This window comes from Ammospiza nelsoni, chromosome 2 (assembly GCF_027579445.1).
Source record: "Ammospiza nelsoni isolate bAmmNel1 chromosome 2, bAmmNel1.pri, whole genome shotgun sequence".
In the NCBI taxonomy this organism is placed as follows: Eukaryota; Metazoa; Chordata; class Aves; order Passeriformes; family Passerellidae; genus Ammospiza; species Ammospiza nelsoni.
This window is the reverse complement of record NC_080634.1, coordinates 118,211,964-118,228,019: the sequence shown is the minus strand read 5'-3', so window position 1 is coordinate 118,228,019 and position 16,056 is coordinate 118,211,964. Positions and strand designations below refer to the sequence as shown.

Here is a 16,056-nt window from a genome sequence, read left to right as displayed (position 1 = left end):
AAGCATCCAAGGCCAGGTTGGACACTGGGGCTGGAGCAGCCGGGGACAGTGGGAGGTGTCCCTGCCATGGCTGGGGTGGGATGGGATGAGCTTTAAGGCCATTTCCAACCCAAACCATTCTGGGATTCTATGGAATACACTGAGTGCAATGAGAAGCTTTGCAGACAACAAGCAGCATGCTGGAAAGCAGGAAAAAATCCTTTCCAAATCTTGACTGGAGACAGATTTTCCCAAGTTCTTGGCTATCACTTAAGGAAACCATTAATTGTGTAAATACAGCTTGATATGCTGGGCTTCTGAAAAGAAAAAAAAAAAAAAAAAAACAACACCCAAACCAACTTATCTGGCCAGTTTTTGTACTTAGGGGATCCAGGCTATTTTGAATATTTGGAATTAATTCTGGATGGTGATCGCTTGAAGGAAAAGAAAACCTAAAGAGCAAGTAAATGAGAGGGGAAAATCTGAACTTCACTAGCCTGTGGTGTTAAAACAAAACCTATGCAGCAGCTCTGCATTCCTCTGAAATATGTTAGTAATAATCATCCTGTGTTTGAAGGGAATGCAATCCCAAAAACTCCTTGGAGGGCCATTCGTTAGGAGCATGTGGATGAGGTTCGGAGAATGGATTGTCAGGAAAAAAATGACACATTTAATAATTTCCCATCTTCCAACAGAGTCACTAATCATATCTTCAAACATCTGGATCTGGGAAGGAGTTCATTCAGTAGCACATTAATTTGAAAAGCAAATTGAGGGAATGGCTGAACTCTGGATTTGGCTCCGTTTGCTGCAGCCCATACGAGGCAAAGATGACATCCAAAAACCAATGTCAGGCAATTTTTTTTCCAGATTGCTCCTGTAGGCTGGAAGCAGCCAGAGTCAAATCCTCCTTTTAGGCTTCCTTCTTCTCTTAGTGCGTGCTTCTGATGAGGATCTGGAATACCAAGGAGGCTGTAGCTGTGTTTGGCAGGTCCAAGCTGAAATTGCAAATGCCGAATTCCGCTGGGGGCAGGGTGTGCCACACCTGGGAAAGCAAAATCCAACCTTTAACAGCGAGTTCAGATTTACCAAAACATTACTGAACACTCTGGGAAGAAAGAATGACCAGGGCACATGGAAAATCCTGTCAGGGACACCCTCCCTGTAGTGGTGACATCTGCATGTGGATGTGACTGCTGACCTGTTCAGGATACGCTCAGTATTTCCACCAGACTGTTTGAAATACTTCATAAACCAGCATGGAGCTGATGCCACCACAGCCACAATCACCTCTGGAAAAACAGTTTTCCACTTTAGAGCAGCAGGATGGATCATTCTGTGGCTGCCAGTTTGATCCATGTACGACTGGAGTTTTAAATGAAGAGACAAATCATGTTCACTGAATTACCCACCACATCCTTCCACAAGGAAAAAAAATCTCTCAGCCAAATGGGATACTAAGAGCAGTTGTGTAGATTAAAGATAAATTACTGTAAACTTTAAAAACAGAAGAAAAATGGGAGCCATGCATAGGAATTTATGAAAGCAGATAAATCCCAAGAAGCAGAAAATAATGAGTAATGCTTGGGCAGCAGTGGGAACAGTGCAGGGTCATGGTTGGAATACCAAGTAATGGGAATTATTAAACCAGATGTAAAGTGCACAAAGTCCCTCTGGGGAGCAGTGTGAGAGCTCCCCCAGCATCCATCAGCAAATGTCTCAGGAACATGAGCAGTGAAAGGTTGGCAGGGTTGTTGTACCATTCTACAGAGCAATCTGATGATGAAGTGTCACCTGATGCAGAAATCCAACGAGAAACATCTTGCACCTAATAAGGGTATTAAGGGAAAAAAAAAAATAATAACCGACCCTAAACTAGGATAACCATTTGCTTTTTTTTGAGAGGAAAAAAATCCCAAACTGAAGCCCTGAAGCAGCTGAACTCAGAGTGAGGCAGCACAGGGAGTAAAACAAAGGAAACAGTGAGGGGAACGAGTTAGGAGGGATAGAACAAGAACATCAAGCTAGGAGGGAAATGTAGATGTGAATATTTGCCCAAGGTGTGCTGGCAGCCTAGAGAGTTTCCTGCTTGAAACATTTGATTGGCTTCCAGCTCCAGGAAAACACTTGTGGCGTTTGAAGCTGTGTTATTTATTTCCAGAGCCCCTTTCATACTCACAGTGTTTGCCCTGAAATGCGGCCACACAAACAAGGAGGCCCTGCCCGAGGATCCTGCACTCTAAAATACAGGACAGAGTTCCAGTACAGACAAAATATCTTTGTGCCCTCAGAGATACCCCTTTGTTTGTACCCTTGTGAGGGGGTTTTGGGCATCCCATGTGTTGCAACATCCCTGCTCTTCCCACGGGAACTTGAACAGGGTTCAGGTCTCTGTGCCAGTGTCCCCACCAAACCCTTCTGCTGCTCCCTGGATGTCCCCCTATGTTTTTGCAGGGTTATTTCACAGAAAAGCTCAGTTCCACCATCTCTAGTGTTGGGTCTGCCCCTGCTTTGCCAGCTCTCTGGCAGAGCAGCACCAGATTTTGAGAGGTCTAAAAAGAAAATAGGAGTTTGCTGGGCACTGTGCCTTGCTCAGGGGCCGTGCCCATGGCATGCCAGGGCAGCTAAACCGGGATCTGCTGCCAGTGTGGAGCCAAGAAATCCATTTCTCGTAGGGGCCGTGCCCATGGCATGCCAGGGCAGCTAAACCGGGATCTGCTGCCAGTGTGGAGCCAAGAAATCCATTTCTCGTAGGGGCCGTGCCCATGGCATGCCAGGGCAGCTAAACCGGGATCTGCTGCCAGTGTGGAGCCAAGAAATCCATTTCTTGCAGTGCAGCCTGGGAACTCCCAGCCACACGCCCGGAGCCTGCTGGAGCCTTTCAAAACAGCCCCGTGTGAGAGCCCAGAGCCTTTCCCAGCTTCCCTGTGAAAGCAGGAGCCAGGCAGAGCCCTGGAACACCCAGTCACAGAGGGCACATCCAGAGGAGGAAGCCACAGCATCCTCCCCCTTGGGCTGCAGCAGAGGCCACCAAGAAGCCCGAGCCTGCACAGATTGTCTGGGCGCTGGGTTTGCCTCACTCCCATTCCTGAGGTTTCCCTTTCAGCATCAAACGGGGCAGCTGAGCACAGAGCCAGATGGAAGCTGAGCTCACTCACTGTCTCACTCACTGTCCCCCAGCCAAGGTCAGACTTTCCCCAGATTGCTAAAAAATCAGGAGACACAAAATCCTCCCCCATCCCCAGAGAAATACTGGTTAATCCAGATAATTAGGAAGCGAAGCTGAACGCTGCAGCCCTCAGTGGTTTTCACATCTTTTCAAACACTGTCTTAACTGCAGAGCTAAAAGAGGGATTTAAAAAAAAATCAGTGAGAGAGGAGGAAAGCCAAAAGTAGTCCCAAAGCACACGGAAGAGCTTTGTTATAGTTAGTGATCCATGACAGCATTAATTTCTCTTTAGGAAGAGTGAGTGCAGCAAAGCATTTTGAACTCAAGGAAAATGTGCTCATTAAACCAGCACAAAGACCTAGTTCTGAAAGGCCAGGCCACATTCCAAACATTACCTGTTACATGGCCTGTGCTGAAATGTAAGGATCATTTCCTGGAACAGGACCATTTGGATTTTAGAATGAATCACCAAATCATAAAAGCACAGAATGGTTTGGGTTGGAAGGGATCTTGGAGATCATCTCATTGCAACCCCCTGCCACGGCAGGGACATCTTCCACTGTCCCAGTTTGCTCCAAACCCTGCCCAACCTGGCCTTGGGCACTGCCAGGGATGGGGCAGCACAACTACAGAGCACCACCCACAATTATAGAACACTCAGAAATAGCAAAACTGCGGCACAGAGACAATTATTAATATTTTTATAATAGAAGCTTTGAGTAGCCACTCCAAGACTTTCAACTCGCAGTGATGAATTGCACTTAAAAAATACGAATGTCTTTATATTTTCTAGGTGTGTTTACATACTTACACACACATTCCTCATGATTTCCCATCCTCCCATAAAGAACTCCATGTGGAAATGTAGGAGTGGAAGGAACACCAGCAAGAAGGAGGCAAAAAGCTGATACCTAAAAGAGATTTGAAACCCCAAATAGCAGTGGCTTGGTGATCACCATGGAGGGTGGGGTTTTGAATGTCCTGCAGGATCATGGAATGATGGAATATCCTGAGTGGGAATAAACCCACCAGGATCCCCCAGTGCCAGCCCTGCCCTGCCCAGAGCCCACCAAGCCCAGCCTGGGCATCCCTGGCAGCGCTGGCCAAAGGCTCCTGGAGCTGTGGCAGCCTCGGGGCCGTGCCCATTCCCTGGGCAGTGCCAGCACCCTCTGGGCAAGAACCTTGCCCTGAAACCCAACCTAAATCCCTCCTGGCCCAGCTCCTGCCCTCCCTGGGTGCTGTCCCTGTCCCAGAGAGCAGAAATCGAGCTGCAGACAGTTTTAGGGGTTCATTTTGTACACAGGCACCTCATCCTAAAACGGAAGAATTGACACTTCCAGAAAGACCTGTCAATTTTGTAAGAGCCTGATTTTCTTTGGGAGATAAACTGGGATTGAAGGAAAGTTTAAATATGTTGGGATGTGCAATGGATAAGAGAGGAGGTAGCCCAGAGAGGTGGCCCATGTGCTCCAGACTGTGGGAAACCGCACTGAGTCTTCCAGAACCACAAGGAAATGGATGAACATGAAGGAGAGGGATTTTTTATATGGGCAAAATTCCCAGAATTCACAGAATCCCTGGGTTGGGAGAGACCTCCAAGACCATCGAGTCCAGCCCAGCCCCAACTGAGCCCTGGCCCCCAGTGCCACATCCAGGCTTTGTTAAACACACCCAGGCATGGGGACTCCACCACCTCCCCGGGCAGCCATTCCAGAACTTTCTCACCCTGGCTGCAAAAACCTTTTCCCTGCTCTCCAACCTGGATTTCCCTTGGTGCAGCTTGAAACTATGTCATCTTGTTCTGTCAGTGACAGAAAAAAGGGACAGGACAAGGGGAATGGTTTTAAAATGACAGAGAGCAGGTTTAGATTCCATTTCTCAATCATATTTATATAAAGGAATTTCTGCCATTGCCCACTTTTTTTGAACACAATTTGCGCACCGAGCTCAGTCCATGATTCCCTGATTTACAATAAATAACTGTATAGGAGAGTAAGAGGATGGAGTTTCCAGAGGAATGATCCAAGGCCACACAAGAGAAGAACCAGCTTCAAAGGCTGGGCATTATCTTCTGGTGAATCCTGAGATAAAGGCCTGGCACGGAATCAGAAATATTTGTGGTTGGATTAAATATTTAGAGATGCTGCACAACTCCTGTTACAGCACAGCCTCCTGCCAAAATATCCTTGTTCACAGAGGATCCAGAATAGCTCAGGGAGGATTACATGGCCAGTGAATTTATCATATATCTGATTCCCCTCTCTTGTCTTTAAATAAATTGTCTTTGTTTGGGTGCTTCACAACCAAAGAGTTTTTTAATTTTACCCTTTAAAATCAACCTTGACGATTACAGAGGAAAAAAACCACCACAGAGTAAAATACATTGCAAAAAACCAGATAATTTATCAAGATATGAGAGAAGTGCTTCCAACTAATCTGGAAAAAATCCCAAAATCACAGAATCCTCAGGGTTGGAAGAGACCTTCAGGATCAAGCAGTCCCCACCCCAAACCCTGTCTCCAAGGGCCACATCCAGACTCTTCCTGAACATTCCCAGGGACTCCAACACCAATCTGGGCAGCTCAGCCCAAGGCCTGACCACTCTTCCATGGAAATTTTCTTTCCCAGTCTCCAACCTGAACCTCCCCTGGTGCAATTTGAGTCCATTTCCTCTCCTCTTTTAAAAGAATTTTGTCCATTTCAAAATACTTTTGCTGCCTTCAACTTTTGTTTTGCAGTTAGAAATTTTGAAGCAGGGTTTGTGAAGAATGCGACAAAAGGTGACCCAGAGAAGAAGGAAGACAAAACTTAGGAGTCTTCAAATTTTATATAAATTATGTAGTGTTATGAATGCATAGAAAGGGGCAGGATAGGTAATTTTGTAAGGGGTTATTTAAAGTTAATTGAGAGGAAGAGGAAGGAGGGTTTTAGGACATAGGTTGGACATAGGAAGAGGAAGAAGAGTGTTAGGACTTAGGTTGGACAAACTTAGGAGTCTTCATTTTAAAAAATTTTATATACATTTAAAAAATTTTATATAAATAATGATGTGGTCTTATGAATCTATAGAAAGGGGCAGGATAGGTAATTTTGTAGGGGGCTATTTAAAGTTAATTGGGAGGAAGAGGAAGGAGGGTGTTAGGGCATACGTTGGACATAGGAAGAGGAAGGAAGGTGTTAGAGCATAGGTTGGACAAACTTAGGAGTCTTCATTTTAAAAAAGTTTATATAAATTTTAAAAATTTTATATAAATAATGATGTGGTGTTATGAATCAATAGAAAAGGGCAGGATAGGTAATTTTGTGGGGCATTACTTAATTGGAAGGAAGAGGAAGGAGAGTGTTAGAACATAGGTTGGACAAACTTAGGACTCTTCAAATTTTATACAAATAATAATGTGATCTTATCAATCTATAGAAAGGGGCAGGATAGGTAATTTTGTAGGGGGCTATTTAAAGTTAATTGGGAGGAAGAGGAAGGAGGGTTTTAGGACATAGGTTGGACATGGGAAGAGGAAGGAGGGTGTTAGAGCATAGGTTGAACAAACTTAGGACTCTTCAAATTTTATATAAATATTAATGGATCTATGGAAAGGGGCAGGATAGGTAATTTTGTAGGGGGTTATTTAAAGTTAATTGGGAGGAAGAGGAAGGAGGGTGTTAGCACATAGGTTTCAGAAATCTGAAAGGTTTTTTCCAACATCATTAATTCTGTGATTCCGTGAGGGAGAAAAGCGCTTGGCTTGCAAATAAACCTCTCCAGTAAGAGGCCATAACTCCAAAAAATGTGAATTTAAAAAAAAAATTTCTTTTCTTTGTGTTCCCAGTGCTGGTGAAAGGCCAAGTGACCACCAAGTACTACCGGCTGCTGTCCAAGCAGGGAGGCTGGGTGTGGGTGCAGAGCTACGCCACCATCGTGCACAACAGCCGTTCGTCACGGCCTCACTGCATAGTGAGTGTCAATTATGTCCTTACGTAAGTCCAAATACTTTGTACCATTACCTGTTCTCACTGACTGACTCATTGATGATTAAATCTGCCAGGGTTTCTTGGCTCGCGTCTTCCGGTGTCGTTCTGTGCTCGCGTGTCGCGGTTTTCTCTGTTTGTGCGATCTCGTCTCTTTAGCTGAGAGAAAACGTTGTTGTGTTAATTATTATCGTTATTATCTAGACTTTCATCTTGTCCAGGGAAGGGCAATGGAGATGGTGAAGGGGCTGGGAAATATCTCATGAGGGAGCTGGGAAGGGGCTCAGCCTGGAGAAAAGGAGGCTCAGGGGGGACCTCACTGCTCTGCAGAGCTCCTGACAGGAGGGGCAGTGAGGGGGGTCAGGCAATGGTCTTAATTTTGTCAGGACAGGTTCAGATTGGAGATTAGAAGGGTTTTTTTCCATTGAAAGAGTGCTCAGGCCTTGGGATTAGCTGCCCAGTGAGGTTTGGAGTAATTTTCTCTGGAATTATTCAGGAGGAGTTTGGATGGGGCCCTTGGGGTGGTTGCTGGTGGTGCTGGGTCATGGTAAAACTGAATGAACTTGAAGATCTCTCCCAAAGTGGAGCATTCTGTGATTTTTTGATCAAGGCCAGCCTTGCAGCTTGTGTGGTTTAGTTACAAGCACACGCTGCTGGCAGGGGAGGAACGTTGCTCCTTTTCCTTTCCTCAGGGCAGAGACCAATTCCTGGCTGAGCAGGAGACAGATAAATTGATCTCTGCTTTTCCATGATTCCAAACCACAGAAAACCAGGGATGGCTGAGGGAAGATGATACAGCTCAGGCTCAGAGAGAGGGGACACTTCATCCAAAGGTGTTTATGTGGTTCCCAGTGGAATTTTTTAATAGACTTGCATGGGAATGAGGTCACCCCATAAGATTCTCTGCTTCCTGACATCCCCAGACTCAGTGAAAATCTTGGGAGAGTGAAAATTCGAGCCTTGTGAATACTAACATGTATTTTTACAGGAGTTAGTTTGGATTTTCCTGTGTTTTTTAATTTACTGGCCTGTTCTTTTGCAGAGATATTGAGTACAAGGAACTTCAGTTGTCACTGGACCAGGTTACCATTTCCAAGTCACAGTTTTCATGCAGAAACTCAGTACCTACCTCGCAGGAAACAAGGAAAATAGTAAAACCCAAAAGTAATAAAATGAAGGCAAAACTCAGAACAACACCTTACCCACCACAGGTAAAATTTCCAGCAATATTTAATTACCAGTTGTTCTCACAGAGTGGTTGGGACAGTGTAGAGATAATCCAGGACTGAGTGTGCTATAAAACAGACTATAGGATTGTCCACCCCAGAAAATCCCTCATAAATCAGGATAAAATTAGATCGTTTTTCCTTGGGGTGGAAAGTACAGGTAGCACAAAGCAGCTCTGGCAAGTGATGCAAAACCTTTGGGATATGGAGTGTGTGAAGCACTTCAACCACGACGTCCTCTCTTGGCAAAAAGAAGAAAATCCCGTACTTGAAATTTGTGCTGTGAAAATCTGGGCTGGTGTAGAATCTGTCATTTACTGTTGGTGTGTGGAGTTCTTGATGTCAGGAGGAATTTCTTTCTGGAAAAGGTGGTCAGGCCTTGGCAGGAGATGCCCAGGGAGCTTTGCAGTGCCCATCCCTGCAGGTGTGCCCTGGAGGTGGCACTGAGTGCTCTGGGCTGGGCACAAGGTGCCCATGGGGCACAGCTGGCACTCCGTGGGCTGGGAGGGCTTTTCCAAACTTAATCCTGTGATTCTGGAAAACTGAACTGCCAAAATTATCAAACCAAAGCAGGTTTTTTGTTCCCATGTGAAGGCAAAGTCATGAAGAGAGGAAATTCAAACGCACCGCTCGGTTCATCCCTTGAGCCAGCGAGGCCCGGCTCTGGGTGCCTCTGGGTGCCTCTGTACTTTCCTACAGAAGTTCCTCCTTTAACTCTTTTCCCCTGCTCTTTTCCCCCTCTTTCCCCAGCAATACAGCTCGTTCCAAGCAGACAAACTGGACTGCAGCCAGGTGGGGAGCTGGCGCTCCAGCCCCGCCGCCAGCGCCGCCGCCCTTCAGGAACAGAACTTCCATTCAGAGAGCAGCGAGCTCCTGTACGCCCCTCCCTACAGCCTGCCCTTCTCCTACCACTATGGACACTTCCCTGTGGATTCCCACGTCTTCAGTGGCAAGAAGCAAATGCTGCCTGCCAAATTCGGGCAGGCCCAAGGGGCGCCCTGCGAGGTGGCGCGGTTCTTCCTGGGCGCGCTGCAGACCAACGGCGAGTGCCAGTGGCACTACGCCAACCCCCTGGTTCCCAGCAGCCAGTCACCCTCCAAAAGCCTTCCCGAGCAGCCAGTGAACATCATCAGGCACAACCTTGCACAGAGTTATGAAGGTGGGTGTCGCTCTGAGCCAGCAGGAAAAGCTGGGCTGCGCTGTGGATGGGGAGGATTTGTGTTCGCGGTTTGAAAAATGGTTTTGGTGCCTTGGATGCCTCCCTCAGTTTGGGAAGGACATTGGGGTGCTGGAATGAATCCAGAGGGGCCAACGAGGCTGGAAAGGGGCTGGGAACACAAACGCTGTGAGGAAGCCCTGAGGGAGCTGGGGGTGCTCAGCCTGCAGAAAAGGAGACTCAGGGCTGCCCCCATCACTCTGCACAGCTCCTGAAAGGTGCCTGTGCTCACCTGGGGCTGGGCTCTTGCTCCAGCAGCACTGACACACCCAGAGCACACAGCCTCGAGCTGCACCAGGGGAAATACAGGCTGGAGAGCAGGGAAAAGGTTTTTGCAGCAAGGGTGAGAAAGTTCTGGAATGGCTGCCCAGGGAGGTGGTGGAGTCCCCATGCCTGGGTGTGTTTAACAAAGCCTGGATGTGGCACTGGGGGCCAGGGCTCAGTTGGGGCTGGGCTGGACTCGATGGTCCTGGAGGTCTCTCCCAACCCAGGGATTCTGGGATTCTGGAAGTAGCTCCCTAGAGCAGAGGCTAGCCAAGATGAAGAGAATAAGAGCAGGTATTCATTAAAGGCTCCCCAGATACACCTGGGGCACTCAGAAGCCCCCAGAGGCCTCACCCAAGCTGGACAATGCTCACCAGAGTTTCACACAATTATCAGTTTGGTCATTTACATACCAGGGGTTAATTCTCCAGTTACAGCTTCAGGTAATGAAGTCCTTCACCCCCAGTTTGCTCCCCCCAATTCACTTTTGTTTGTATTTTCAGGGCCTGAGGCTGTGGGGTGTCCCTGGATCTCAGGCCTGGGGGGATTGTTTGGTCTGACCAAAATGTGGAGACAGTAACTCACACTTTATAAGGAGTTCAGAATCATGCACTAAGGCAGCACAGGATTGGAAAAATAGAAAAGCTGAAATCCTGACTCTTCAGTTTAGGAAGGACAGAAAATCAGAGGCAGTGAAGTGTAATCATCATTACATTGATGGTATTCCCATGTTCCTTCTTCCCATTTCCATCAGCACTGCACTGGGAATATTATCAAAGCTTCAGTTGACAAAATGCTCTCACAAAAATCACTTTTAGAACAGCACAGTTATAGTGTGATTGATCCTTCAATACTGGCACAATTTACCCTCAGTGTTTTACACTCTCAGAGTTATTTAAGTGGAATTTCTCATGTAAATCACAGCTGAAGCCAGATTGAAACTTGACGTCCACAGTAATTTTTTATAATTTTAACACAGAAATGAAAATAAACACCATCTATTCCCATAAAAATTGAAGCTTGTCCTTTCTCAGCACAAAGCCACCCTGAATGTTTTTACCTTACAGAGTGATAATTCTGCTTTACTTGATAATAATTCTGAATTTGAAAATGTCTCCCACCACCTGCATTACTTCACTGTGCAGATGGTCAGGGATAGAAATTAGAAATTCATTGAGGATAGGCATTGACTTCTCTGTAAGAAATAACTCTGTAACACTCCTCTACAAGAAATAACCTTGAAAAATTACAACACAACCAAATGTAAAGCTGCTCAAAATACCCTCTAATCACAGAACCAGGGAATAATTAGGGTTGGAATGGAATTCTGGGGATCATCTTGTCCAACTTTTTTATTTCCAGTGTGTTCAACCAGAACAGGGTTTCTTGCAGTGGTTTTGGCAGAGATTTCTCTCTCATTTTAAGCACTCCTGATCTCACATCTGCCCCAACTCCAAACTGAAACTGAGTGAAGTTGTGACGGGCAAGGAACAATGTTAATCAGCTAAAGCAACAAAAATATTTGGCCAAACCAGACTCTGGCAATTGAGGCTGTTTTGGGATGGTGTCAAGTATCTGTAACTCAATTAATAGCATTAATTACTCCCCTGACCCAGCTTTCCCTTCAAGCCAAACACGACTCTGAATTTAATTGTTTTCATGAATGAGCCCTGGAAGTTCTGCTGAGATTTCAGGTTGCTGCTGGTTTTAGCAGGAGCAGCCTTGGTTGGCCTGGATTTCCCCCCTGTTCCCTGCTTTACTTTCAGTAATTGTGAGAATTATTAAAAACCTGTCACAAAAACATGCAAAAAAAAATTTAAATTAATAAAAATGTGGTGGAATAACCACCACATTTGAGTTTATTCAATCTTATTAAATATAGGAGTTCTTGTGAGATTGAAGGTGTATCTGAAAGTGTCAGAGTACATCAACAAGTGCAGAATTCAGCTCAGCTGCTGCAGAACTCCCAGGAAATCCTTAATTTAAACTCCTTTAAGCAGAATTCCACTTAATCACTTCCCAATCCTTGGTTCCCGTCCGAGTCTGTCTGCATTCACAATTTTCATTAATTAAAAATCACTGATGAGAACTGAGGTACTGCTGTGCAGTCAGATGGAAACCTTCACTTCTTGGAATGGAGGAAGCAGTAGTGGAAATTTAAAATAAATACATTAATTAAAAATAAATTATTTTAAATATATTTAAAAAATTAAAATAAAAGGTTTAAAAATTAGATAGTCTCCAGGGTACCTTTTTAGGTAGGCTCTCGGGTACCAGAATAAAGAATTTATTCACTTATGGGTGTAGATATCCAAGATCCAAAGGGAATATTAAAATATAAATATATTAAAATATAAAGATGTTCAAAGCTGAGCCTGCTGCATCAGACAGAAGACGGAATCAGACCTCAAATGTGCTTCCCACAGAGGAACAAATAATTTCTGCTCGGGGTTTTGTCCTTCTCAGGATGGTTTGACCTCACCCATGGTGGAGCTCACCTCGCTGCCAGCAGCATTTTATTTCACTTTTCTGTGGCTAGGCTGAAAATGAGCAAGAGGGAAGCTCTTCTCACAGCCCAGAGCAGGTTAAATCCTCTCCTTAGTTTGTGCTCCTCTAATTTGCTGCTTCCTTTGGTTGCTGCTGTGGACTGTGGGGGAAAAGGAGGAGTTTTAGACCAAAAATAGGAAATGGTTTTGTCCTTTCTGAAGATGCTGTGGGGAAAAAGGAAAAGAGAAAAACAAAGAAAACCAAACCAAAATAAACGAAAAAACCACTATCACCACCAACAAAAACCCCGTGCTCAAAAAAACCGAGAAAAACTCCAAACCCCCTCAAAAAACACACACAAAAACAAAGCAAAAAAAAAAAAATAACCACAAAAACCCTCAAAAAACCCAAAAAGGACCAAAACACCCCAAATAAACAACAAAAAAAGCCGAAACCCCCAAAAAAACCCACAAAACCCCCACAAAAACCTACATATTTTGAGGATAAGGATAAAGACTTAAGTAAATCCTGCCTATCTCCAGTAAATCTGCAGGAATAGGGTAAAAATACCCCAAATCCCAATAAAAAGGGGATTTTTTTACTCCAAGGAACTGCTGCTGTTTTTCAATCTCATCCCACATCACCATTTCCCCACCAGGAGGAAAATGGAGCTGCAATTCCAGCAGTTCTCATTTCTGGTTCTGCCTCCACTGAGGGTTTTGGGGCTGGAGTTGGGAAACTTGGGAAATTCTTTTTTGGTTGGGAGATTTGGGTTCTTTTTTAGTTGGGAGATTTGGGTTCTTTTTAGAGCATTTTGATGCATTTTGTTGGATATTTATTATGGATATTTATTGGGGATTGGATGAAAGTTGGCTTGCTGCAATTAATTCTCTGCAAAAGCGCTTTGAGTTGTATTAAAAAATATACTTACGTTTTTTAACGGAAATACATATTTCCTTTGTGTTGAGGAAAAAAATATGGTAAAACTCAGGCCTGGGCAAGAGGGGAAAAGAAAACAGATCTTCCCCTACAGACAGGATTTCCACCCAATTTTTCCAGCCTTGTTTCAAAGGCGCTGTTGCACTTCTGCTGAATTCTGAACCTTTGGAAGCCACTTTTTTTTTGGGGGGGGGTTTTTTGTTGTTTTTTTTTTTTTTTTTGCATCTGATCCCCCTTAGGTTGTCAAGGGCTGCTTTTTTTCCAGTGGCTCACTGGAGAGCTGACAGCCAGGGAGCTTCAAAGCAGGGAGGATCTGCTTAGCATCATCCTCTTGGATCCAAAGGCAAAGCCAAAGCTGACATCTGGCAGCCGGCTTGGAGGCTCGGGCCATCCCACAGCACACCCAGGGCAGCAGCTGCCAAAATCCCCGTGGGCCAAAGACATTTTTCTCCATGGAAAATAGCTCCTCTTGGAGAGATCAGAGGTTGGAGGATGATGGTGCCGAGCCATCAAAGCTCTGAAGAAGCACGTAGCAGATACGGCTGCCTGCAAATCAGATGTTTCTGCTTCAGGATCTGGTTTTGAAGCTTCTTCCACTTTTTCCCAGCTGGCCCAGTCATCATAAAAAATCGTTTCAGTGAAGGCAACTGTGTTTTTAGTCAGAAGTTTCCTTTTTAGCCTTGGGATTGCTGCTGTGGGCACCACAGGAGCTGCTGGTCACTCAGCGGTGCTGTTGGGCCTTCTGAGCCACCCGTGTGAAGCCACCAGCCAGGCCAAACCTCAGGAGATGAGGAAAAAGAGACTGAGAAAATCTGTGAAAAACACTCCCCAGGTTTAGCTACAGGAAGAAAGAAATGACATTTTGCAAAGGGAATTCCCCGTGAGACAAAGAGACATTTTGTCTCACCTTTGTTTTTGGAGGGAAAATTATGGAGAACGATCAGCTCCAACAATGCCTTGGGTGATCTGAAATTAGGGTTCAGAGCAGGACAAGAACAGACTGAGATAATCTAAAAAAAAAATCTTTTCATGGCCAGGGGTTGTACTAAGACCTGCTCTACCTCTGCCTTGTTTGATAAAAATGAGGGAGAAGGATTTTTTATAGGGGCGGAGAGCGACAGGACAAGGGAAAATGGTTTTAAACTGCCCCAGCAGGATTGGAAATCACAAAATGAAAGGTGACAAGGCAGAGGCCAGCTGGTGGCTGTGATGCCTCAGCTTCTTCCAAGTTCTCTTTGGGTTCAAGAAATGGAGAAGGACAATATTTTGTTCAGAGATTAACGAAGAGCCATAAAGTGAAATTATTTCAAAAAGTGTAGGAGGACAAATCCATCCGTCTTGTGGACACCTTAAACCCAGAACACGTGAACATAATAAGGTGGTTACTATTTATTATTATTATTATTATTATTATTATTATTATTATTATTATTATTATTATTATTATTATTATTATTATTATTATTATTATTGTCAGTAGCTCTCATCAGCTACATTTATTTCACAATACAACCACCAAATGTGGAGTTAAAATCAGAGCACTGCACAAATCCACTAGCTGGATTTGTGATCTGGAAGGGCCATTTTTCACCAGCTGGTGAGAACTCAGCTTCCTCCAGCTTCTCCTTCTTGTGACAAAATGTATACATAGAAAAGGGAAAGAATAACTTGAAAGGTTATTGTTTCTAGGAGGGGGAAGAAGAAATTGGAACCAGATTCCTGTTTAAATTCTGGTGTTAATTACGTGGTGCAACTCCCTCTGAAATTAATGGAGCTCTGCATATAAAAAAGAAAATAAAAGGTACAATTGAGCTGTTTCTGCTTCCTCTGTTATCCATGAAGGCTTTGCCAGTCTATTACAGCACAGGGAATATTTAATTATTAATGGCCATGGTTACATCAGCAACCAATAGAGGGGAACTCCAAAAGTTTTAAGATGTTGAATAAAATGGTTAGAAAAACAGAAAATCCATTTTAAAAAAGGCACTTAAGTGTCCAGGGCTTCCAGTGAACCTCACACAAAACAAGAGTTTGGGTCTGACATGAGAAATTTCCTCAGTGTGTCATTTTTCCTTTAACATAAAACTTTCAAATGTGCCTTGGAGGAGCTGTTTAACTCACAAACTGTTCATAGGAGAGTGCAAAAAGAAATCATTACTCATATGGTACCGGTGAAAACCAGGGGCCTTTTCTCTCACTGCCTGTAGACAGGGGTGTACAGAAAGGAAAAGCTTCATAAGGCAAGCAGAAAATGGTAAAAATAACTCAAATTGCTTCAAGAGTTCAGTTGTCATGCAGAGACTGAGGAGAAAAAAAAAGCTCAATATATTTTAGAGGAAAAGCTGGAATAGACATCCCAGGCTCACACTGCTGAAAAATGAAGTATGTGGCTTCTAATTCTCTAAAAATACCCAATTTTTCTCCCCCATTCAAAATTGTAACCTGCAATTTTATTATTATCTACCTTTATTACATGGGAATATCTTAAAATCAGAGATCCAGCATTACTCCAGAGGTGTTTGTGTTGCTTTTCTAGAGACGTTTTTAATATCTGATGTCAGCTTTTCAAAGAGAAAAAACAAAGCCTTTAATGTGACCCACTCTGGGTATCACAAGGAGATTTTATTAATTAGATAATTACATGTCACTTTCTAATATCTTATCTAGATATTAAATGTACCCCAAATAAATACCATGAATTACAGAATCAACAGAATAACCAGAATCAACAGAATTCTGCAGAATGAAAAAACCTTTGGGATCACTGAGTCCACCCTCTGAGCTGGATGTTCTCCTTGCAAGGACGAGTG

General features: G+C 44.3%; 1 protein-coding gene across 1 annotated transcript in view; it reads left to right on the top strand.

Moving 5' to 3' along the window:
• Positions 1–16,056, top strand: part of SIM2 (SIM bHLH transcription factor 2) — a 73,187-nt gene that overhangs the window by 52,502 nt on the left and 4,629 nt on the right. The window contains exons 8-10 of the mRNA XM_059493876.1: positions 6,976–7,123; positions 8,157–8,325; positions 9,091–9,499. Coding sequence (XP_059349859.1) covers positions 6,976–7,123; positions 8,157–8,325; positions 9,091–9,499 — 726 coding nt within the window. The remainder of the gene's footprint in view (positions 1–6,975; positions 7,124–8,156; positions 8,326–9,090; positions 9,500–16,056) is intronic.